This window comes from Nipponia nippon, unplaced genomic scaffold, assembly GCF_047370975.1.
Source record: "Nipponia nippon isolate SJK-2023a ecotype South Korea unplaced genomic scaffold, ASM4737097v1 scaffold_19, whole genome shotgun sequence".
Lineage (NCBI taxonomy): Eukaryota > Metazoa > Chordata > Aves > Pelecaniformes > Threskiornithidae > Nipponia > Nipponia nippon.
The window spans coordinates 2,773,197-2,797,083 of NW_028262335.1; the positions used below are offsets into that span (position 1 = coordinate 2,773,197).

General features: G+C 54.5%; 1 protein-coding gene across 6 annotated transcripts in view; it reads right to left on the reverse strand.

Annotated features, from left to right (window-relative positions):
• Positions 1 to 2,700: 2,700 nt before the first annotated feature.
• Positions 2,701 to 23,887, reverse strand: part of KAZN (kazrin, periplakin interacting protein) — a 234,163-nt gene continuing 212,976 nt past the window's right edge. For 4 of the 6 annotated variants that reach the window (XM_087755446.1, XM_087755450.1, XM_087755448.1 and 1 more), the window contains 7 exons: positions 17,151 to 17,342; positions 7,049 to 7,185; positions 6,417 to 6,587; positions 5,865 to 6,054; positions 5,533 to 5,663; positions 5,202 to 5,252; positions 2,701 to 4,715 (listed from right to left, as the gene is read on the reverse strand). In XM_087755446.1, coding sequence (XP_087611572.1) covers positions 4,548 to 4,715; positions 5,202 to 5,252; positions 5,533 to 5,663; positions 5,865 to 6,054; positions 6,417 to 6,587; positions 7,049 to 7,185; positions 17,151 to 17,342 — 1,040 coding nt within the window. In that variant the 3' untranslated portion in view covers positions 2,701 to 4,547. Of the gene's footprint in view, positions 4,716 to 5,201; positions 5,253 to 5,532; positions 5,664 to 5,864; positions 6,055 to 6,416; positions 6,588 to 7,048; positions 7,186 to 17,150; positions 17,343 to 17,718; positions 17,738 to 23,887 lie in introns of those variants that run through there. The other 2 variants (XM_087755451.1, XM_087755447.1) reach the window with 2 other exon arrangements.

Genomic DNA, 23,887 nt, shown 5'->3' on the forward strand with positions numbered 1-23,887 from the left:
CGGGGCAATAAACAACAGAGACATTTCCAAATTTTCAGCAATCCCGAGCAATAAACCAGCAGCCTCAGCAGCGGCCTTTGGCACTGGCGTCTGGGGAGATGCCACCATTGGTGGACCCCATCACCCCCAGCCTGTGACCGACCACATCTCAAAGCCCACCAGCCGTCCCGATGATTTATTCGGCTGTTCAGCACACACAGGTTTAGCCCTTCAATGCAAACAATACGGCCCAGGGAGGCGAGATCCCCTAAGCCACGGGGTGAGTCAGGGCCAAGGCAGGACACCTCCTCAGGACTCACCCCTGCCTCCCTGCTGCAACCTCTCAGCCCCGCTCCCGACCTACAGGTATTCGTGCACGGCTGCGGCACGACAGGTAAACACGGCTTCGGTTATAACATCACCCAACACCAAAGCCAGGACGAGCACCGTTTACTTATACGCCGGTAAAGGCGCGCAGCGGTCCCTGGGTGCCCCCCTCCGCAGGGCACCCCGGCCGTCCCGGCACGATGCCCCGCGCCCCGGCACAGACCAGCGATATTTTCCTTTCTCAGTCTAAAGTCCTCGCTAGGGAAACGCGCTTGTGACTCCATCTGCACAACAACGTTATCAGTGCAAAGTGCACAAACGCGTTGAGTCGGACCTAAAATAAACACGTCCCGGGCCGGGCCACGAAACTACCTCATGTTGCATTTGTTGGGCTGCTTTCTGCATCTCTAAGCCACGGATGAGCCTTATTTTCAGGCAGGAGTGCTGCAGGGGGGGTCATTGACTTTGGGCATCAGAAGTCAACTGGCCGCGCAAGCCTTCGGCCATGGCAGCGGGATGCGGCATGGGTGCGGGGATTCATGGCGGGCAGCAGGGCGAGCGGCGCAGCGGCGGCCTCCCCTGCATTTCCCGGGGTGGCTGCAGCGGCAGAGGCACCAGAGGCACCGCAGCGGGCGGGAGGCCTGAATGTGGCTCGGGGACTGCTCACACGATGGCAGCATCGCAGCACGCTGCAGCGGCGACGCAGCAGGAACTCGGCCGACATGCAAGGGGGACGCAGCAGCCATGCAGCGGGGACAGGCTCCTGCAGCCCCGGCATGCCTGTCCCCCACTGCTGGGGAAACGCAGGTCCGGGGAGGGCACGAAGCCACCAAGGAGACACCCAGGACATCATCCATGGACCGCAAGGGACCAAGCCCGCTCCGCTCGCCCCGGCTGCAACCAGCTCTGGCACAGAAGACGACACCCGTTTCCCCCTCCCCAGGGACACGCGTGGGCCCCGGGAGACCCAGAGTCCCCACGGCACAGGGACGCGCTCCTGCTAGCACCAGCGAGCTGCAGAAGCCACACGGGGACTGGTGTTGCACCCACAGCTCCAAAGCTGCTGAAGGGCACCCAGAGATTTTAAAGCCACGGGTGGGGTGGGCGAGCACCCGCACCCCGTCCCTTGCACGCTGCAAGCAAAGGCCAGAAACAGATATTTGCAGGGAACCGCTCCAAGCACGGCAAACACTGCCACGGTCTGCACCCGGCTTATCTCCGCCACCCTCAATAGCTACGCTTCAGTGCAATGCTTAATTCTCACTCCGGTGACAGAGCTGCGTAGCCAGCTGGCTCTAGTTATTCTTCTTTCCCCCCCCCCCCCCCCCCCCCCAACTCTCCCCATTTCAGACTGTGGTGGCTCTTACCTGCTCTGCAGCCGCTCACCAACCCAGAAGGACGTTTCTGTTTAGAAAAAAAAAAAAAAAAAAAAAAAAGGTACATCTCTTCAGCTCTACCCTCATTACGGTTTTGAAAAACAGAAAATCATTGCAGGTCTTGAAATGGCTTTTCCCCGCTCCCCCGCCCCGGTCAGTTGTAGCTCGAGTACCTCGAGCGGCTCTGACTGCAGAGAGCGGGTCTGGGGGACGCTTTCCCTGCAGGGCAGCCCGACCCCACCGTACGCCCTCCCCGGGGGTGCCACCACCACCCAGCGCGGCTGCGCCAGCCCCGCTGCACCCACGAGCCACGCGCCCGCAGTAGCCCTTGCCTCCAGCACGCCCGTCCTCCGCTTCGCTCCAGCCTGCGAACGCAGCCACAACCCCAAGCCAGCGCCAGGCCCCGCTGGCAGTGCTGGCACAGCCCTACAAGGGACAAACGCCATCCGTAAATCAATAATAATAATTTATCCACCTGTACATTATTAACAATAATTTCTCTACTATAATAATAACATCTACAATATATATAATAATATTTATCTACTATAATAATAATTTATTATAAATAATTTATCTCCTAGCAAGTGTTAGAGCACAAGAACAACTCCTTTCTGTCCCACCTGCTTTTCCTGGCTGTACATCTTCCGTATCCATGGGGGACATCTCCTGGCTGTTCCCCCCCATTCCCAAATCTCCACTTACCTTAATTCCCCATTTTATACGGATGCGCTGGCGGCCCCAGCCTCCCACCAGCAGCACCGCGGCCAGGTACAAGCACTCGGCTGGCAACCGCTCGTGGGAACAAGCTGGTCCAGGGATGCAGCCTTCGCCTGCATCCCCCCATCACCCCAGGGCCCCCGGTGCGCACGGCAGCCGGGGCTGCGGTGACGTTCACCCACCCCTCGCACTCACGTGGCTCGCGCCCGGCGCCCCCACAGCGATGCCTGCCTGCCGCCGCCGGCGTCAGCTCGGGATCTCCATCAGGCAAGCAATTAAATCACATGGAGCTCATCCGTACTTTAAAATAAGCTTTATTTAGATCTTTTATAATTTTATATTTGCATCCATGCCTTCAAGGATTCTCCCCCACTCACACGGGGAAAAGTTAAATCTAATGTTACCCATAATTCATATGCTATTTATTGAAGTTCTCTTTTAAATAAATCATCCTCTTAGTAATTTTTAGAATTATTTCCTAATTTACAAAAAAGCTGAAATGCAAAGGAAACTACTCGATAACAAGGAGATTGCTCATCTGTTCCCGTGGTTTATAGTTTAAATTATAAAAACGCAAGGAGAACAAAAAAAGGAAAAAAAAAAAAAAACAAAACACCAACAAAACGTATAAAAATGCTTCTCTGCAGAGAAAGATGCCACGGGGCAAACCCTGCCCTGCCACCCCCCGTGGCCTCTCCGCATCATCCCGTTCGCAGCAATACACAGCGCGAGGGCAGCGGCGGTTTAGTTCGGTGACTTCAGACAAAATACCCCTTTTTCAACCAGGGCGCACGTATCGGAATTAAGAAAAATAATACACTATGATAGCATCATTAAATAAATCTTAATACATTTTTTTAAGAGCTTAAAATTATATCGTAAGCATTAAAGCATAAGGTACTTATCTTGGCATAAGCAGAGCGCGGTGCGTGTTAGTGGAGAGGGGAAGCGGCCGCCGCGCCGGGGGGGCGGTTTTGGGGCATTTCCAGGGGATTTGGAAGCACAAGCTCCACCTGCGCTTAAAAATCGCCCTGGCGCCAGAAAAACCTCCCCAGTGGGGACTCGTACCGATTTCCCCGGCCCTCCCCGACGGCGATACTGCCCCAAACGGGAGCGGGGCGACCGGCCCCGGATGGGCGACGTCTCGGGATACAGGGATATCTCGGGATATCTCCTTTCCCCTCCTCCCAGCTCATGCCGGATCCCCCAAATTTTACTCAAAGCAAAGGGCGAGCCCCCCACATGCGGGGAAAAACAGCGGGCAAAGCTCCCACCAGCTTCCTCCACCGTCTGATTTCCCAGCACGGATTTCGGTTTGTGTTTTCCAAGGCGTTAAGTGCTCCTGGGGCATCTGCGGCCGCGGGGCCGAGGGAGCCCGGGACGGGTGGCCCGTGGCCCCGGCCCCCCCCCCCCCCCCCCGCAGCAGCTTCCCAGGACAGTACAGTACAAACACACCCTTCCTCCTCCCCGCCCCATCCCAACCGACATGGAAAAATATAAAAATCCCAAAACTTCTGCAATAATTTAGTTAGAATAGCTCCTCTGGGTTTGTGCAAATAAATTAAAACAACTAAAAAGGAATGTTAAAACACTTATTTCCAGACCGGCAGGCGTTAACAACCAGCCCGTGTCGCCTCCGCGGGCTTCGGTCAGGAAGACATCACAGCAAACGAGATACCTCTTTTTTTTTGTGTGTGTGTGTGTGTGTGTGTGTGTTTTCTCTCTAAGGTCCCTCAGCTGGGCAGGTCCTTCGTCCCCGAGCGAGGACATCCCGCGGGCTGGGCTCCAGAAAACAGCGGGTTTCGGACAAGAGACGTCACAAGCACAAAGTGCACAACATTTCTGGTATTTACAGAGACACAGCAGTCCTTCAAGTTTCAAGTTTCGTCAAAAGAAGGAGGAAATAAAACAAAAAAAAAAGACCAACCAACAAAAAAAACAACCCAAACCGACAAACTGAAGCGACCAACGAAGGAGTTACCAGTATGGAAAAAAAACCACCACCAAAAAAAGGGAAAAAAACTGAAGTTACAACACAGCTGCATCGCTCCCAAGACGACAGGTAACACGTCCACAGGCGGGGCCGGGTGGGAGTATGTACATCGGCGACGGCGAGGCCGGGGAAAGGCGCCCGGCACGGGGGGGTCACCAGTCCGCGTCCTCCTCGATGTAGTAGTCGGGGGCCGTACCGTCGAAGAGGCCGGGGTCGAGGGACTTGCGCTGCTTCCCCCGGGCAAACACCCTGGAGATGGAGCCGAAGCCCATCTTCTCTTTCTTCTTTTTCCGTTTTTGGTCTTCCAGGTCCTCTAGAGACTGCGGGAGGAGAGGACACGAGCTCAGCCACCGAGCTTTTCATTTGCCACCCCCCGCAGCCCCACACCGGGGACGACGGACCACAAGGTCCGGGTCCAAAGCAACGTTGAGGGATTTTGGCCTCTTAATTCACCCAGCTCCGGGTTTCAGCTCCAGGCACGTACGGATGGTCAGAGCAAGGCTCTGTCCACGGCTTGCTCAAAAACCCTGCCGTTTTAGGATGAAATACAGAAGAATAACCTGATCTAGGTCATGCCTTACCAAAATCAAGACCACGATGGGCCCTGAGCACAGCAACCACCTATGGCATTACCTGCATTTTGGGGCAAATCATGGCAACCTGAGACACCCCTGACTTTAATTTAAGAATTTAGGATGATCTTGTTTTGTAAAAACCCAGATCAGCGCTCCTGAGCCTCCTGAAATCACTCCCTAGCACAGCACTGGGTCTCACGAGCAGGATTTAAAGAGGGCTTTGTGCCCTACCTGTACGATTGGGTTGTGCAAGTTCTTCTGTACCGGTCCAGGACTGTCCCCCTGTGGCAGAAGCAGATGGATCCAATTGCACCAGCCCCAACAGAGCCCGGGACCCCACCACCACCCCAGCAAAAAGCAGCTCGTCCAGGGGGCTGCATCCCTGTGAGGCTGGGATAAACCCCAGGAAAGCAGCTCTCCAGGTCAGCAAACCTCCACCCCATACCCCCACCCCAAAACCAACAGCATTTTTGGAAGCAGAGGACCCACAGCATCCTCAGCTGCACGCAGCGGCGGAGCAAGCCCCCCATCAGAGCAAGCCCCCCATCACATAGCGCCTTACGTTGCAGAGCGAGTGCGTTCGATGCCGGGGCGAGTTGATGTCGCTCGGCGTGGACGACCGGTCGCCCTCGGCCGCTGAGGCGTCGGAGATGATGGACGGCTGCCGGGAATGACAGGGGCTCACTCTGACCGCTGGAAGGCAGGGGGGGCATCGGGGAGTTAACATCACGCCAGCAAACCCCTGACCCCACGCAAAGCCTCTGAGGCACTTCCAAAAAACCTAGTTTTGGGGCGTTTGGCCCCTTTTTTGTCCCCTATGGGGGAATAAGGCAGCTCCCCAAAATGGGTTTGGCCCTGCGCCCTGATCTGTGCCGGGGGGGGGGGGGGGCTCACCTTGCCGGTCCGCCGAGTGCTGGGGGTGCGAGTGGTAGAGGGTCTGCTGGCTCTGCCGGATGGCGGCCGTCAGCGGGAGGTCGGCCTGCATCACCCACTCCTGGTTGCCGTTCAGCACCGTCTCGCCCGGCATGGCCAAGGAATGGCGTTTGGGGACGTCCTTGGTCAGCGTGGCGAGGGACTGCTTGGCCTGCGGAAGGACACCAAGGTGGCGGGGGGCAGGGGGAACCATATGAACATCTCCCAGAGCAGCGGAACCAGCAGCAACCCACCCGCCCCTTTGCAAATAAATACCCAAAAATTGTGTCGCTCCCCGCACCGAGGATATCCAGCTCCTTTTTAACAATGGATTTTTTTCTTGCCAGTATTGCAATAACACAACCGCTGCAGCAAACGCATGCAGGCAACCGCTTAAATGCAATATTGCGATTAATATTTAACTTCAGCAAAACTCGCCGGGGTGTTTCAAGCACTCAAGCTGCTGAGCCGAGCACCTGCAGCTGCGGCGCAGGGCTGACCCTCGAGTCGTGCCCGCTGTGTTATCGAGCTCACCATGGCCAGCTCGGCCTCCAGCTCCTTCATGCGGTTGTCTTTCAGGTCGAGCTGGGAGCGGAGGGCGCTGGCGTGGTCCGTCGCCTCCTTGGCTTGCCGCCGCAGCTCCCACTTCTCCCGCTCCAGGAGATCCTTCTCCTTCGCCAGCGCTTTCACTGCGTCCTCGCTCTCCTGCCAGGACACAGGGCGGCCATCAGGACGGGGAAAGCCCATGCGCTACTACAAACCCTTGTCCGACCCTCTGCCGTGACCCCCTCGGGGGCTACCTGACTGCCCAAAGGGCAAGCGGTACCTTCGGGTGTCACGAGAGCCCCGTGCCGGCAGGGACGGCAGCAGGCAGGAGTGCGGAGCTGCCAGAAGCGGCCAGTCCCCCAAAAAGGGATGCCCGCTGTGCACCTGGTTAAAATTACATCGAATTGCCCAGGTCTGGCTCACTGGCTCGATTTCCTCCGGTATTTATTTATCCTTACCCTGTTGCGGTCCAGCCCTCGCAGCAGGGGAGCGTCTGCCCGTTGCAAGAGGCCAGCTGGGGCTTCGGGGGGTTTTTTGCCCGAGTACAAACCGGGTTTCGCGCTCACGCTCCTGCCAGCCCCCCATACCACGAGACCACCGTGCTAGGCTCCCGCACTCACTTTCCTGTGCTGCTCGTAGTTCCTGATGAAGTCGCGCAGCTGCTCCTCCCGGCTCTCCAGCGTGGCGTACAGCTGCTGCATCTGGCTCACCAGGTCCGTCTTCTCCACCTTCAAGCGCTTGCGGTCAGCTTTCATGGCTGCGGGAGAGACGACGCCTCAAGCACCGGGGGCACGGCAGCCCCCTCACCTCCACTGCTTTTATTTTTCAAGGAAAAAGCAGCAAATTTACGACTCCAGGGGCTGCGCTAGGAGCAGACGCCCAATTCACCCCCCACCGCTGCACCTCCTGCATGCACCCAGCAGCCCCCCGAGATACCCAGCACATCCCCACTGCAGCTCCTAATCATCGCTCACCCTCCACAGGGCAGCTCGGCCCCTGGAAGAGGAGATTTGGGAGCAAAACCGCCGCCACAGCCTCAGGGCCCGGTGCAGGAAAACCTGCTGCTCCCTTTCCAGGATAAATAAACCACAACCGGTTCTATTTTTAGCAGCTCGGCAGATTCCTGCAGCGCTCCCACGAGCTCAGGGCACGGCTCCCTGGGCGTCCCCTTCCAGCTCGACGATGCTGCGGCGCAGACGAGGGGACAGAGCGGGAGGCTGGGGGAGCAGGAGGACGCGATGGGGGCATTTTGCCAGCCCTGAGATGAAAAACCAAGTCCTTCGGGTTTTTCCTCTCCCACAGACCAGCGAGGGATGCTCGCTGATCACTGACATGGAGACAGCTTGCTGGAAGCCTGGTAAAACCCAGGAGATGTACAGAAATACCATATAGGACACGGGACTTCAGTAATTTCTGCACGTTAAGTGCTTTGCCTGGCCTTGAACCTGGTCCTTGGCATTGCTGCAGAAATGTCCTGCGGCTCCCTGCTCCAGATACACCCCACCCCACCAAAGTAAGACCCCATTTAGGATTCAGAATACAAATATTGCTTCTCGCTACAGGAAAGACTTTGCGTGCTTTTCCACCCTGACAAAGTGCTGCTCTCGAGGGAGCGGGACGGTATGAAACACCCGCTGCCCCTCCAACGCTCCCTGCGCTCGCTGCATTGCAAGCAGCTGAGCCTTGCAAGTCATTCCTCTATATTAAAAAAAAAAAAAATCCTAAAGCCCCAAAACCCACCAGAAAAAACAACCCCAAAGCCACCAAGAGCCGTCTATGTTACAAAAGCTGCTAGAGGATGGTAGCACCATCATGAGTGGGACCCGTCCCCACGCACACACAGGTCCAACCTACTTCTATTACAGAAACCCACGACGAGCGTTTCAGCCCACGCTGCGTTTCCTACCCTCCGCTCCCCCACAATGAGCCACTTCTGGGGCTTAAACTGCACCGTAAGGTGCCTCTGAGCTCCTCCCAGTGAGACAAAGACCTGACTGAGGAATACAAGAAAACCATTACCGTGGCGTGTTTAAAAGGACATTCATGTCCTTCGTGCCATTCGCACCTCTGGTCCCCTCGGCTTCACACCTCTGCCTTCTCCCAGCACAGGACAGCTCGTGCCGGGGAGCTCCGCTCCCACCCTCCTACGGCTGGGGACCCTCGTCCCCCCAGCTGCTTTCTGTTAAATACTCTGTAAATGCATTTCCACCTGCGTGTAAGCAGGGACAGCGTTACTATTAGATAGGCACCACAGACCTGAGGCAGACTAATCTAACGAGGGGGTACCGCCCAGCCCCGCGTACAGCGTACCGCCGGAGCGCGCTGGAATAGCCCCCTACAGAGGGGCAGCACCTCTGCTCTGCCAGCTCTACAGCGCGCATTTCAACCGCCCCCGGCATCCCGCCCAGCAGAGATTTCCTCGGGTAGGAACTCATTTCTGCGCACAGGTATTGCTGTAAGCGTGTGCCGGGAAGACGTAGAATAAAACAAGTGCTTGGGACGGAGCCAGCAAGGAAGGGAGAGGGCTTACAGGTTAGCGGAGAAAAAGGTGTGTGGGGGGGAAAATCAGACCAAATAGCGGAGGGAGATGTTTGGGACAACTGAGATTTTTATCTGTTCAAAACCAGGAGATGAAACTCTTTGGACCAACTACTCTGCCATTAAGCATCGCAGATAAATCAAAACCCAGAAAAACAACACGCCAGCTAAGAAATGCCAGAGCGATTCACGCTGTCCTGTGACAGGGAGCGCTTGGGGTGCTTCCTCGCTCGCTTCTGGGAACGTGACTCCTGGGACAGCTCAGCCCCTTCCAACGCCGGGACCCGCCTCACTTTATTTCCAGCTTGGGAAATTACTACAGACACCCTCTAAAAATAATCACGACCGGACCGCATCTAAGTTTTTAAAAAAAGCACCTTCCCGTCGCCTGGGCGTGTTTAACAACGACCTTCCCCCGGCCCAGTTATTTCACACAAACTAAAAACTTGCTGAAAAAGAAAAATTCACGAGAAGTTGACTGAGCCATACCGGGGTGAGATCCGGACCCCACAGAGGCGGGTACCCCGAGGTACCGACTGCACTGGCCGCGACTCGAGGACACGTCAAGCGCAGCCATCACTGATTCGGGTTTCCGAGGGGGAGTTTTTGGCCCCCGTAGCCCTTCCCAGACAGGGTCAGGCTCAGCCCCATCCCCGTAGGACAACGCACTGCTGAAAACCCCTCTACTTTCAAGCTCTTGAACACTTTGTGACACACATACATATATATTTTTAATTTCCTCAAGGATACTGAGAAGCTCTTATAAAATTTGAGGTCACATTTGCACTCTGTGATGCTGGAGACAACAAAATGCTCCTAACGAATTTAATTACATAGCCGGTCCCCTATAGCTCACAACCTGCTTTACTCAGTGGCAGCGTTCAGGGTCCTTAAAGATTTACGGAAAACACTTCGCCGCTTGCCAAAAAAAAAAAAAAAAGAAATAAAATGCTTGGAAGTACTATGAGGAGAAGAGTACATACCATCTCCCAAGACTGAATATTTACCAATATTCACACCAACCAGCACCGCAAGAGGATGACGGACTTGGGGTATTGCAAGAGCACGTTTTTTTCCTATTAACCCAATAGGACAGTTTACCATTTGTTTCCGTTTGTATGTGAGAGATGTGCTAAAATTAATACACTTTTTTCCCGCCTCTATTACTACCACTCTCCCTCCTCCAAAACCGATTAGCTCCTAAGCTTAAAGAAGATTTATCAGTCAGTTGAGAACTTCATTCCAGACTCAATTAATAGGAAATTAATTGAAAGAGGCAGGAGAAAAATAAAAAGTTATGCAGAAGTGAGCTATTAGGGCTGCCAGCAATTCCTGGACCACGCACCGCTCGCTGTGGCGGCTTAAGACATCCTTAGCAAACAAGCCCAGCTAATTACTCAGTCAGGGAAAACGAGCCGTTGCGATCCACGGCACGACGGCAGGGGCAGCCAAGGAAGAATAAAGCAGGTTTTTCAACAGCCATCGGGACCATCCGAGGAGGCAAAGTGGCTTTTCTCATTAATCTGATGATCCAGGGCCAGGTTTCCGTATCCCTTCCCCCCAGGAACATCTAAATAAACTCTCCTACAGCCCATCTGCATGGTGGGCTCTGGCAAAACCTCCGACCTGTTCAAAAACCCAAGACAATAAGAGAAGCAAGAAATCCTAAACCCTAACCATGAGTGGAAAGTATTTAGCTCACGCAGCTTATTTGCGTTATTTATTCTCCCCTCCCACCCAAAGCGCGCGGCAGAAATAGAGGGGGAACCCACCAGCCCTGTCTCAGACTTGGCAGCTCGGCACCAACCCCGGCAGCAAGCGATGGGAAGGACGGGTCGGGAATAGCCATGTCAATCCCCCCAGCTCTCATAGAATCGTTTCGGTTAGAAAAGACCTTTCGGATCATCAAGTCCAACCCAGCACTGCCAAGTCCACCACTAAACCATGTCCCCAAGCACCACATCTGGGCCCACTGCTGGCTCACGTTCAGGCGGTTGTCAACCAGCACCCCCAGGTCCTTTTCGGCCTGGCAGCTCTCCAGCCACTCTTCCCCAAGCCCGTAGCGCTGCATGGGGTTGTTGTGACCCAAGCGCAGGACCCGGCACTGAGCCTTCTTGAACCTCACACAGTTGGCCTGGGCCCATCGACCCAGCCTGGCCAGGGCCCTCTGCAGAGCCTTCCTGCCCTCCAGCAGATCAACACTCCCACCCAGCTGGGTGTCACCTGCAAGCTGACTGAGGGTGCACTCGATCCCCTTGTCTGGATCATTGATAACCACATTAAACAGAACTGGCCCCAGTACTGAGCCCTGGGGAACACCACTTGTGACCGGCCGCCAGCTGGATTTAACTCCATTCACCACAACTCTTTGCGCCCAGCCATCCAGCCAGTTTTTTTACCCAACGATTGTGAGACTTCTCCCAGCTGCTTATAGAATATTTCACCTGCCTCTTCATCCTGGTTGGGTGGTCTACAACAGACTCCTACCATGACATCTCCTTTGTTGGCCTTCCCCCCGATTCTCACCCATACACACTCAACCCTATCATCACATCATTAAGCTCTGGACAATCAAACCACTCCCTAACACACAGGGCTACCCACTGCCTCTCCTTCCTTGCCCATCCCTTCTGAAGAGTTTATAGCCATCCATTGCAGCACCCCAGTTGTGTGAGTCATCCCACCATGCTTCTGTGATGGCAACCATATCACAGTTTTCCAGCTGCACAACGGCTTCCAGCTCCTCCTGTTTGTTGCCCATGCTGTCTGCGTTGGTGTAGATGCACTTCAGTTGGGCTGTTGATCCCGCCGCCTTTTTGCAGGGAGAAGCCTTAATTCCTACATGACCATTCTCAGGTGCTTCTGTGGTTTCCAACACATCCATAACCCTTGCGTCTTTGCTGCCGCGTGGATCTCCATCCCCTACCTCCACTGAGACGGCAGACCGAAGGACCTTGCTAGCACACCATCCCTCAAACATCAGCATGCTGTCCACAGGCTTATGTCTAGTAAGCCTGGTGTTATCCCTTTCCCCCTTCAAATCTAGTTTAAAGCTCTTTCAATGAGCCCTGCTAACTCCTGTGCAAAGCTCCTTTTCCCACTTTGAGACAGGTGTACCCCGTCTGTCACCAGCCGGCCTGGTGTCGTGTAGACCGACCCATGATCAAAAAACCCAAAATTCTGCTGGTGACACCAGGCTCGGAGCCAGGTATTGATCTGCTGGCTCTCCCTCTGCCTTCCCTCATCGTTCCCTGCGATTAGAAGGACAGAAGAGAACACTACTTGTGCTCCCAATCCCTTAACCGGTCGTCCCAAGGCCCTGAAGTGCCTCTTGATTGCCCTCGGACTTCTCGTTGCAACTTCATTGCTGCCTACCTGAAAAACCAGTAAGGGATAGTAACCTGAGGGCCGTACCAGGGTAGGAAGTTTTCTCTTTGCATCTTTAACCCAGGCCCCAGGGAGGCAGCAGACTTCCCTAAGCAGTGGGTCCGGTCTGCATATCAGGCCTTCTGTTCCCTTCCGAAGGGAGTCTCCCATGACAGTGACCCATCTTTCTTTCTTTACGGAAAGAGTTTTGACGCAGGGCGTAGGCTGAGTTTTAACCTCGGCGACACCTCCGAGCCAGATGAACCATTGTCCTCGTCATCGTTCGGTTCTGCTTGCAGAGCCTCACACCTATGACGCAAGGGCACCCGGGAAGGTGGGGTAGTCAGAGAGGAGACACGCCTGCTGCGCCGGGCAGGGACTTGTCACCATTGCTCCCCATCCCTTAAGTCCCCGTGTTCAGCCCGGTGGAGACAGGATAGCGAATCCTCCGTATCACGCGTCCTCTCGCCATCGCCCCCCACATCCCCGCCTGCACCATTAATCCTGCACGAGGTCAGCTTGCGCTCCCGTTACTTGAGCTTCCACCTCCTGCCACACGATCCGTCGTCCCCCGAGCATCGCTCCTTTGGGAGAAGGATGACGGACACAGAGCAGTAACGGGACCCGCTCTGCGCAGGGCTTCTCTCGCAACCAAAACTATCAAAAATCCCTCCCCAGCGCCTTCTGTTTCTAGCTTTACCTAACAAGCTGACACCTAATCACTCCGATGTACCAACAACCCAAGGGGCACAGCCTTACCCAGGGCAGCAGCACGGCTGAAACCTCCCAGTGATGCCACCACCCCATGGCCCCTGTCTGGCCTCAGCTTCTAACAACTTCTGGAGAGGAATTAGCTCCCTCGTGCTAAAACCAGCCATTTTCCCCCCCTAAACTGAGGGCTGCTGTAAGTACCATCCCCTCCTTTGAAATTAATCATATCAAATTAAGGGAAAATGAAGTGGTGGTGGTCACACCATCTAGCCCAGGTTTGCCCAGAGGGCACCCAGATAATTAGTTTGACTACCCTGGTAATGAGACAGATGAAAAACGACTATGTTGGAACCATAGAAATAGTCTCTCTGCCTGGTTTCCCGCTCCTGGGATGAAGCGGGAGAGCCCAAACACAAGCCAGGGCACTGGCAGAGGACGCAGCCCACCTCTGACCCTCCCAAAGAGGGGCTCCCGTCCGCTTGCGAGTACTTCTCTTGCCCTGTGCAACGTGAATTTTCATGCCAGGAATAGAATTGGAACTGACATTATCACTTACTGAACCACCTACTTATTTTCTAACACTGGGAAAAGCGTCCTTGGGGGGCACCGCTCAAGCCTTGGCGACTCCCCGTGCAAGAGGAACGCATAAATCCATCCTGTCCCATTAACATTCGCTTAATTTCTCCTGTTTCTCCATCCCAACCGTGAAATTCAATATTGCCGCCATGACTAACCCATAAAATCGGTCAGCCCTGCGCAGGAACTGCAGCGCCGCTCCTTGCTATGTAATTAAACAGGTCGGCCTTCAAAGCAGCACAGTAGGTTTTCTGACCAGAGCCCCATGTCCTTTTGGGGGAGAGGGCTTCCTTGGCCGGGTCCGTGGCTGGGACACCCATCTGCCGGGACACCCATCCGCCCGTTTCATTGCTACCCACCCCCTTGCTGCAGCCAGCCAGGGATGCTGAGGGTTTCTGCAGGAGGCTCGTCCCAGCCCAAGTGCCATCCCCAGGGGGTCACAGCTCCGAGCCCCAGGTTTGGGAGGGAGGAGACCAGGCTACAACCTGTTTGTGGAGCAGACGTGAAGTCGGGTCACGCCTTCCTGAGCAGCAGGGAAAGCCAGCCCGAGGTCTCCACCTTGGCACTCGAAAAGGAAACAGAAACCAGGTTTGCTCTCCGCGTGATAATCCTGCAGGCAAGCTCCAGCATATTGAATAAACCTTCCCAGAAACGGCGTTTCTGCCATTAGCCCACACGCTCACAGATGTCACCTGGCCAAGAGGCTCCTCGAGTCCTCCAGGCGCTCGGGCACGGTCCCTTCCCGCAGCAGGGCCCAGCAGTAATAAAGCTGTCTGCAACTTCTCCCATCGGAGATTTCCACATCAGAAATCCAGACCACATCCATGCCTTTCCAGCTGGGGCCAGGGAAAATATAATTGCGCTAACACTGTAAGCACGATCCCGAGTCCCAGCCCCAGCAAAGGAGAAGAGGGTGATAGGATGCAGTGCTACAGGATTTTATTTGGATGTTAATTGATAAAAAAAAAAAAAAAAAAAAAGCAAGAGATGGAATTAGCCCAGAAAAAGGAGCAATAAAGACGCATAAAGTACATGCTGCCAGGGATACAGAAACTGCTTGAGTTACTCCCGCAGAGCATCCTGTGCTGCTCCGGATCCCCGCTCCCTCCCTCTGCAGCAAGCGCTTGTTAGCACAGCACAGGGAAGACGCTCCAGGGGCTTATCGCCAGCTTTACCCCTGTGCTACATGCTGTCGGAAAGGACTGGAAACGCACTGCCGAGGAGGAAAGATGAACCCACCCTCCTCCATCCAGATCATCACAAACCAAACCCTGTGCAGCCAGGCAAAATGAAGGCTGTTACAACTACTGGAACCCCCAAAAGAAATTCCCGCCGGCAAACCCTCTCCGCTTCCCTCTCTGTTACGGCCTGGTGAGCCAATATCTATCTGAACGGGCTGTGTTGCACTTCCAGGCTCAGAGCCAGCAGCGACGACAGATCTCCATATAATTTATCTGCTACTGATATTACACACGACCTAACGCGGGGCGCACGCCGCTGCAGGGGCAGGGATGCCGATGCTGCTGGGCGCGGGGCGTCCTTTAGCGAGGACCGCGGGGCTTCGCAGTGCTGCGAGGTGATCTTGGGAGACGCTCTGGCTGTGGGACACGACCGACACAAACCCGTGACCTACACGACGGCACAGCCAGGTTTCCCCGACCTCCTTGCGCTGCCTTTTCCTGCACCCCCTTAACATAAAGCTTAATATAGAGCCATTATTTCCCCAAACGCCTCTATCAGCTGATACGTTTCTCCTGGCAGAACCATTCGCCAGGCACAGTTATCGCCATTTTTCCTCCCCTTTTGGCTATGTGTCTCCATGGACAATTTTCTGCGGAAAGGAAAAAGGATTTGTTTTCCCTCCTCCAGCTGCTGATCCCGTTTCCACATCACCCGTCTCCGTATCCGCTGCCGTGCTAAGCCTGCTCTGCTGCCCAGCGCCTCCAGCCCAGCTCGCGGGGCCAGAGCCAGCACAGCCAGCTTTTCCAAATTACGCAAAAGCTTTCCAATATTGCACGGGAGGGAAGGAGCACTGATTTTAAAAGGCTTCTTGCCTTTCCAAGTGCAAGCCGAGATTCCCTCTTCCTAGCCATCACACCTGCAAAGAAGCCCTGGAAAACCAATCCCAGCGGCTCGTATGGCAGCCAATAAAAGCCCAATAAAACCCCAATATTATACTCCTTAAATACTCACGATTCTCAGGCCAAACTCACTTTTTCTCTGCACTATCCTCCGCAGAAGCACGTATGACCTTACTGCAGCTTCTTAGATGACTTACTATTTTTTTTGCAAATAGTCTTACAATAGTTCTGCTTTTCTGTATTTTGCATTTATCGGCACTTCCATCTCCCTGTCCGTGCAGAGCAAATATTCTCTAATTAAGGTTTGTCTTCTCCAATTACAGTTTTATAAACCCAGAGCATTTCCTGCTGCCGGAGGCTGCATCGGTGGCGAGGTGGGCAAGATTTTGAAGATATTTTGGCTGTTCCTCATTTATAGGGATGCTTTTGCAAATCAGAGAGCAATAAAATAAAAAGCACGTAGACTGGGGTAGTTTTTCCTCCTCTTTTTCCAAAATCCTCCACCCAAATACAGACTCAGCCCAATTCCCTGCCCCTCCCTGTGCATCTCCACATCCCGGACGGGGGGAGACGCGATGGGCTGGGGCTCTCCCCCCCGCCGCTCAGCCTCTGAGCCTGAGAACTTTTGACAGCTTCTTTTCATAATCCGCGAACGCGAGCTGACAAGTGGAAGTTAGACGCGGTATGCTGGGGATTTGAGATGATATTTAGAGCCGCGGCGCTGCCAAGGTTTGACGCACGAGAGCTTTCCCCTGCTCACGATCACTCCCCGGCTCCTGCTAACAAACCGTCCTGGCTGGACTTACTGCCAGCTCGGTTCGGGGAGGAAAAGCTGCAATATTGCGTTTTGCCCTGCACACCCCAGGCCCCGGGCTCGCGGTGAGCTCACCATGTAGTCGCCGGCGAGGGAGGGAGAGCCTGGCTCTGACCACCGTGGGAAAACACCTAAATCAATGCACGAAGAAAAGAGGAGAACCTGCACATCACCTGCAGACCCAGCCTCTGCCTTCTGCAGCGCTCCCGGTAACGCACACAGGATAAGGAACATCGCACTCACCAGGAAACTTGCTGCTTCCCTCCTAAAAGCGCCCGAGAGGCACAAATCCAACCCGCTCCCACCTCGCAAATGTTTCCAGCTGCATTTCAGCTGCTCTCTTGGCTCTACTCTATAGCTAGCCGTGGAGGAATTACTTTGCAATGCTGCAAACGCCCCCCGCACCCCGTTTCCCAGCACCCTGGTCCGTCCCAGCTCCACGCTGCTGGGGCAGGACAGCAGCGGGGCCCCGGGGAGCGCTGCCCTGCGATCAAACCCCCCGCCACGTGTACGTGGTGAACGCACGCTGCATAGTCCCATTAAAAGGCACAGCTTTTCCTTTCCTTGTTAATTAACTTCTTGAAACTAGAGGGTCCCGGGGAGAGGTGCAGGAGAGGAAGGACGCGCAGCCCTTACCCTGCAGAGCCTCCTTGGCACGCGCCAGCTCCTGCTCCTTCTGCGCCAGCTGCACCTTCAGCTCGGTGGCCGAGAGCACCTCCGGCGACTTGCTGCCGTGCGTCTCCTCCAGGTCTTTCGTCAGCATTTCCTTCATTTGCCGGAGCAGGTGAACCTCCTCCTGCAGCTGGGCCACCTCCTCCCGCAGCAGCGCTGGAGGAAGAGGAGACACAATGCAAGGAAGTGACCGACGGCTCCCGGCACTGCCCCGCGCCCCGCTGCAACCTCAAACCCCGGGCGAACGCCGCCGGGGCGATCCCCCTGCTTGCAAAACTGCTTTGCACAGCCCAAAACCTGCAGCGGTGCCGGCAGTGCCCCAGGACTGGAAGCGGAGGAGGAGGGACACAATGGGGAGGCACGGGGTAGGGAAGGGGGAGCCTCCACTGGGTACTGGTTCCCAGTTTTTGCATTTAAAAAAAAAAATCAAAAATTTTTACTGTTAATACATAATAGCAGTAATAGCAATAATAATAATAATAGCTATAATAATAGTAAAACCAAGAACCACCTCCCCATCCAAACCACTCACTAATGGGGTGCTCATATGGCCAGCGTCCAACAGAGGCTGCCGAGCTCCGCTGCACCCCATACGACGCGCTTCAGCTCTGCCTCCAGCCATCCGCGCATTCAGGGCGTACTCCACACAATTTAACAAAACCACTCTGACTGGAAAGGGGAAGACAGCACTTTTACCCACGGCACCTGAATCTTGAATTTTTCACATTTACGCCTAGCGACCGCTCTGCCCCTCAAAGCGGCGGCATCGCGGGAGCGTCCCGGCGCGCCCCAGCCGGGGTCCCCTCTGCAGCGAGCACTGGAGAAAAGCTCCAGCGACCTCGTTTCCTACGGCTGCACCCGCTCCTTAGCGTAATAAAGTGCTTTTCTGCTATTTCCACATTGCACCCATCGCCCTCCTCTCCCCTCAAAACACCTTTTGGACGTGCATTGCCACTGCAGTCCTCTACCCAAGCCAGATATCGTGATCCAAAATGATTTCTGCAAGCGTGTGAACAGTTTGGTTTTGCTTTTCCCCCTCCTTTGAGTGAGAACACGCAGAGAAAACCAGTTACTCATCCAAAGGGGCTTATTGATTTCTCGGGTTTACACCACACCCGTGAACATGGGGAGAAAAAAAATAAACCCCTCAGCACGCACGCTACAGCTACTGGAAAAATAACATCGAAATAGAAAATAAACACCCCCTCTCCGAGCTCCTGCAGTTGGGCCCTTTCCCCACCGCCACCATGTATCAGCCAGCCTGGGGGACGCCAGCCGGGCATGAAATATTGGGGGATTTCCCCTATTTTTGCCAAGGTCCCCCTGCACGCCACCGTTTGGGAAGCGAGGCGGGGAGGTGACGCCGGCAGCAGGACAGGGAGAGGTGGCTCCCCCCGGCCCGGCCAGCAGCTGCGCCAGGAAGGCATAAAATCTGGTTTGCATACTTGAAATGCTTCCCGTATGAAAACTGGCAAGGCCCCATTCTGTAAATTATTTAGCAATAAAGTCACTAACGAGGAACAGTCGGGCTCCGGGCTGGGGATTTCGGTGCAGTCCACAGCGCTTGCTTGAAATCCGTGCAAAAAGCAGGAACGAGAGGCGGCCAAAGTCACCTTCCCCTTCCCCGGGGCTGCCGAAATGCAGCTCTTCCCCGCCGGCCTTTGGGAAACCGGGGAGGGGGATGCCAGGGACTCGTGCCTGGTGTCATATTTACTGTGCAAAACCCACCCAGCGCCTTCGCCGGCCATGGAAAGCCCCACGTGGCCCCACAAAACACCCATGGTTGCCACTAATTACCCATTTTTTCCCACTGATAATTCATTAGCACCTTTTATCGCAAGCTGCTTTGCTCGGGACATGCAGCCGGCTATTCCCTGGCAACTGATTAACCTGCAGAAGAGGATCCAGGCAGGGCAGCTTGCGCAACGGCCACCGACCCCACGGGCTTTCTGAAAATTGCAGCATTTTGATAGGAACCCCAGAAAATTCCCCCTCCCCGGCAGAGACCCCTCCAGGGACGGGAGAGGGGAAGCAAGGCCAAGGAAGGGCAGCCCGGGGGGAATGCTGCAGCAGAACATCCCGCAGGAGTCCTTTGGCACAGCCCTAAAGCAGATTTGCAGCTGTTTCTTACAAAGCTCCTTCCTATAAAGCGCTGCACAACGCAGCTTCCCCGAAACCACGCCATTCCCCTCTGGGCCTGGTTAGAAAACGGGGAAAAAAAAAAACCAACTCAAAAGCATTCCTCCTCCGAAGCATGCAGCAAGGCATTTTAATCCCCAACTTAGTACTCTGCTCCCGATGCCGGCAGAAACTACTGAAAGATTAAAATCCAAGGTCTATAAGAAGCTATAGGTGCAATCTGTAAAGGAGCATGCAGCACCGTGCTCCCCATCCCACCGGCTGCATGTCAAAGCCTACGGAGAAACCTGAATTATTGAACTCAGGATCAGCCAGATATCCGAGCTTCTTGTTTTTATATACATTTTTATATATATATATATTATATATATATACATATATATACACGCACATAAAAATTTTAAGATATATATACACAAAAAAATGGATTGCACTTCGTAACATATGTTTAGTTTTGCAATATACATCTATTTTGCAATATATAGATTGCAAAGCACAACCCATTTTCTGTATAGAGAGAGATATATGTATAAAAATTGCAAAGCCCAATCCACGCAGCCAAGGTTTGAGGGGAAAAACCCTACACCTCTTGCTAGGCTCAAACAGCAAGAGACGCGCCCCGTCAGCTCCTTCACTACATCGCGAAGTGCTGCCGTCCTTGCTCTCTTCCCAACTCCCTCCGGGGGCTCCCGCCGATGTCTTCGCCGCAGAAGCCAGGAGTGGGTTTCAAGGCAAGTCAAACCCTCCGCACTCTTCCCAGCAAGTTTTTAAAGGGTTTTCTGGGAAAGAAGCTGGCGTTTCAGGGAAGCGATGGGGATGACGACATCTCCTGCTCTCCTCGGTTTCCTTAGGAAACCACGTCATGCGCAATTTCTTGCGCTCTATCAAGCTTTTTATTAGCACCTGCTGCCAGGAGCACTGGGGCTGGACCGAAGCGGCCATCCCATACGCTGCCCTCACCTGTAATTACCCTCATTCCGTGCAGCATTTCCATCCCACTCCGACATTTCCCTGGGCTCCCCGTCCCCCCCAGCCCATCAGCGCTCATCCACCAACTCCACACCAACACCATTATCCCCCCAATGCCGCTCCCTCGCCCCAGCACCGAGCATCTGCTCGCAATCCCTCTCCTGCAAGCTCCCATCCCGTCTTAACCGGCACCTCCTGCTCGAGAGGGTGCTACGGAGAAAGCCCGTTTTCTTTGCATAAATTACATTAAGAGAACGACTCGGCTTGAGAGGAAAATTTTACCTTCATTTTAAAACGGGTGGTGGTGGGGGAAAATCCTCGCTGCTATGCCACATTTAAGCACCTAAATAAATGATCCGAAAAGCGCCATTTGCAGGCAGCTCTTCGCGATCATTACAGAAAAGTTCCAATAACCAGGAAAATAGGGCCAATTATTCAGAAACCTCATTTCAGCCTCTCTTTCTTCCACGTACAGACGGCTCGGCAGGGATTTCCATATGCCTTCCTGCGAGCTGGCTGGGTCTGTGCCTCTATCCGAAACCCTGCGGGAGCTGTACGCAGCCCGAAGTGAGCATCAGCCCTCTCCCATGGGGACCGGGGCTCAGCGCCCCGCACGAGGAGATCCACACACATCCGCAACATGACGCAAAAAACACAATCCAGAGAACAGAATAATTAATTTTTTTTTTTTTTTTTTTTTGCAATTCAACCTTCCAAGTATTGGTATATTGGGGTGCAAAGTTAAATTTGCTATTAGGAATCACCTCCCAAATGCAACACCCCCCCCCTCCACAACCCTGCCACGGCACATTTTCCACAGCATTTTGGCCCTTTTTAATTCCCCCCCCCCCCCCCCTTTTTACCCTTTTTTGGGGGGGGGGGTTGTCTGCACACTGTAACTCCTGACCAGCCAGGGCGGGGGGAAGGAGGCACCGCTGGCTCATTCCAGCACCTTCCCAATCTGCCGCAAGTGGGCAGTGATGAAATTAATGCGATTTAAGCGTTTCCCGGACTAATTGACGAAAACTACCGTTCACACCAAAATAATTGGCTGTTAATTGTATTTCAGTTGATAGCATTAAACTGCCATGACACTGTCGGATTCTGCATCCTTCATGCTTTAAGCACTGATTACTGTCAACAGACAACGTAAAGAAGATTTTTTTGGGGTTGGGGGGGGGGGGTTTAATTGCAGGGAACCCCTCCAGACAGCATTTGGGGCCGACGTTTCCACGCTGGTTCCTGCAAATCCCATCTCGGACTCCGCTCGGCAGCAGATCCACTGGCCGTGCAGCAGCAAAGCCTTTTACTGGCCTTGGAACAGGCATCACTTTAAAAACATCCCTTTAAAAGCCTCTTTTTTTTTTTCCCCCCCATGTAACTCAGCTGACACAATTGCTGTACATGCGCTTCTGTCTTTGGAGGCTACATATTAAAAATGAATGCAGTATAAACGACAAGGTTTATGTTGGTGAAATCATTATCTTAGGTGAAAGCTGCATTTTGTGCCGCTTTTGCAAGTTTACCGGCAAGATGGTTTTTGCTTTGCTGGGTGCAAGTCAGGGTTTTTTTTTTTTTCTTTATTCAGGACATCAGCAGGAAACCGGCCAAAGACACAAACGTGCAGCGGCGGCACATCTACAACGGTGGCCAACAGCGGGCAGAGAGAAAAGCCTCGCTTGTGGGCCAAGAGCTTAAACTCAGCAGTGGATCAGCCCGATCGGTGATTTCACAGGCACTGCACAGAGATGCAAATGGGGGAAAAAAGGGGCGGAATGGGAAAACGCAAACTCTCTCTGCTAACGGCATCAGCTCACAGACCCTCAGCTGTCGAGAGCATGGTGCAACCCTTCATCCCTCCTCCCTCCTGCAGAGCTTTGGTCCAGAATATATCTATCTCTCTCTATTTTTTTACATATATACATATAAAAACACAAATATACATGTACATACACCTCTGTCCTGGGAAGGGAAACAGAAGGGTCATAGGTTGAAGAACATTATTAGAAGAAAACAACGATTCAAGCCCTAGGGACGAGTCCAGCTAGTATTTTAAAGAGCATCTCATCACCTTCGATTATTAAGTAACGCCCCAGCTTGGAACCCCAGTCCCTGCAGAGAGGTTCACCCAAAGACTGTTCCCGAGTAGCCTGCACGACGTACAGTTCTCCTCTCTCGGTCCCTCTCTGCAAGGAGTGATTTGGAGGGAAAGCACAGATCGCCAGGCGCCGGGCTGGGCGGCAGCCGGGGCAGAGCAGGGAGACCAACCACTGCCACCCCCACACGGGCAAGCAGCCAGCCTCTCCGCGAAGCGCAGGTCATGCTCAAGAAAGCATTTGCCCAGCCCAAAATACGCTCGGGTTTGCAAAAAGACCCAGTTACCGCCGCTGCCTGAGACCTACCGCTGCAAAGCCAACACGTCCAACCTCTCCCTTCGACACCTGGACACCACGGTAGACCCGCAGCGGCTCTAAACCAAAGCCCACACAGCACCGTCTCCTCGCGAGGATAAACACGAGGGCCCGTAATTTGTCCACTCGCACTTTCAGCCGAGTCCCGCTGCCACGCATCCCGGCTGCATCCCTGGGTACGGCGTCTCCTGCAGCACCGCGGCGCTCCGTGACCTCGAGGAGCTGCCGGCCACCACCGCTCCCTCCTGGGTGGGCGCCGGGGCACTCAGCCACACGCTGCAGAGTCTCTCGGGCTAATAAAGCAAATTCTGGCTGCATACATTCATCTTTTACTTTTAAAGAAGGAAGCTGCAGACTCCATCGCTTGCTGCTATTGTGATGCTGCAAGCAAGCGAGCTGTCACCTGGGCATAGGTATGGACGCTTCTTAGCAAGTTTGGGTTCAAGTTTTCACCCACCGACCATAAATCCCTGCAAACACCATCTTTGATCATTTCCCGAGTTAGACACCGGCTCGGTCTCAGTGCTTCCCTATGGTCGCAGCCCCGGGACAGGACCCCCAGTCGCACGCTCGGACCGCACACCATCAACCAGCGCTAGCACCCAACTCGCTCGCGGCCATGGGGCAGGACAAGCAGAGACCGCCTGCCTGGAAAGTTACCCCCTGTATCCTGGCACCCCCCAACACCCCAAAAAAAGGATTATTCCCAGCAAGCCAAAGCCTGCTCGCTCGGCTGCCCTGTCCGCGCACTGGCGGGTGTCTCACAGCAGATGTAAAGAAATAAAACCTGCTATAAACCTCTCATGCACGCCGGCGGGAGCGGGGGCGGGGGGGGGCAGAGAGATTCAAGGAGGCAGGCTGGAGGTTGCAAAGGCTTTCCAAAGCACACACGGTTTAGCAGCAGCCGGCCGGTGGGCTGCGACCTCCGCAGCGGCCCCCGGAGCCGGGCACCGAGCCCTCTGCGAGCTCCCGGCACGCTCCAACTTCTCCACGAGACAAAATGGACTACGGGGCGCAGGCAGCCACCCGCCCACCCTCCCCGCCGCCGTGGAGGAGCCGAAGCCCCTCGCCCCTGCCCCAAGCTTCGCCCTCGGCGTGGGGGGACAGCACGGCAACCCACAGCCACCCTCCTGTGCGGCCCCGGCGAGCTTCGAGGCGCGCTCGCCAGCGGCCCGGCGTTGT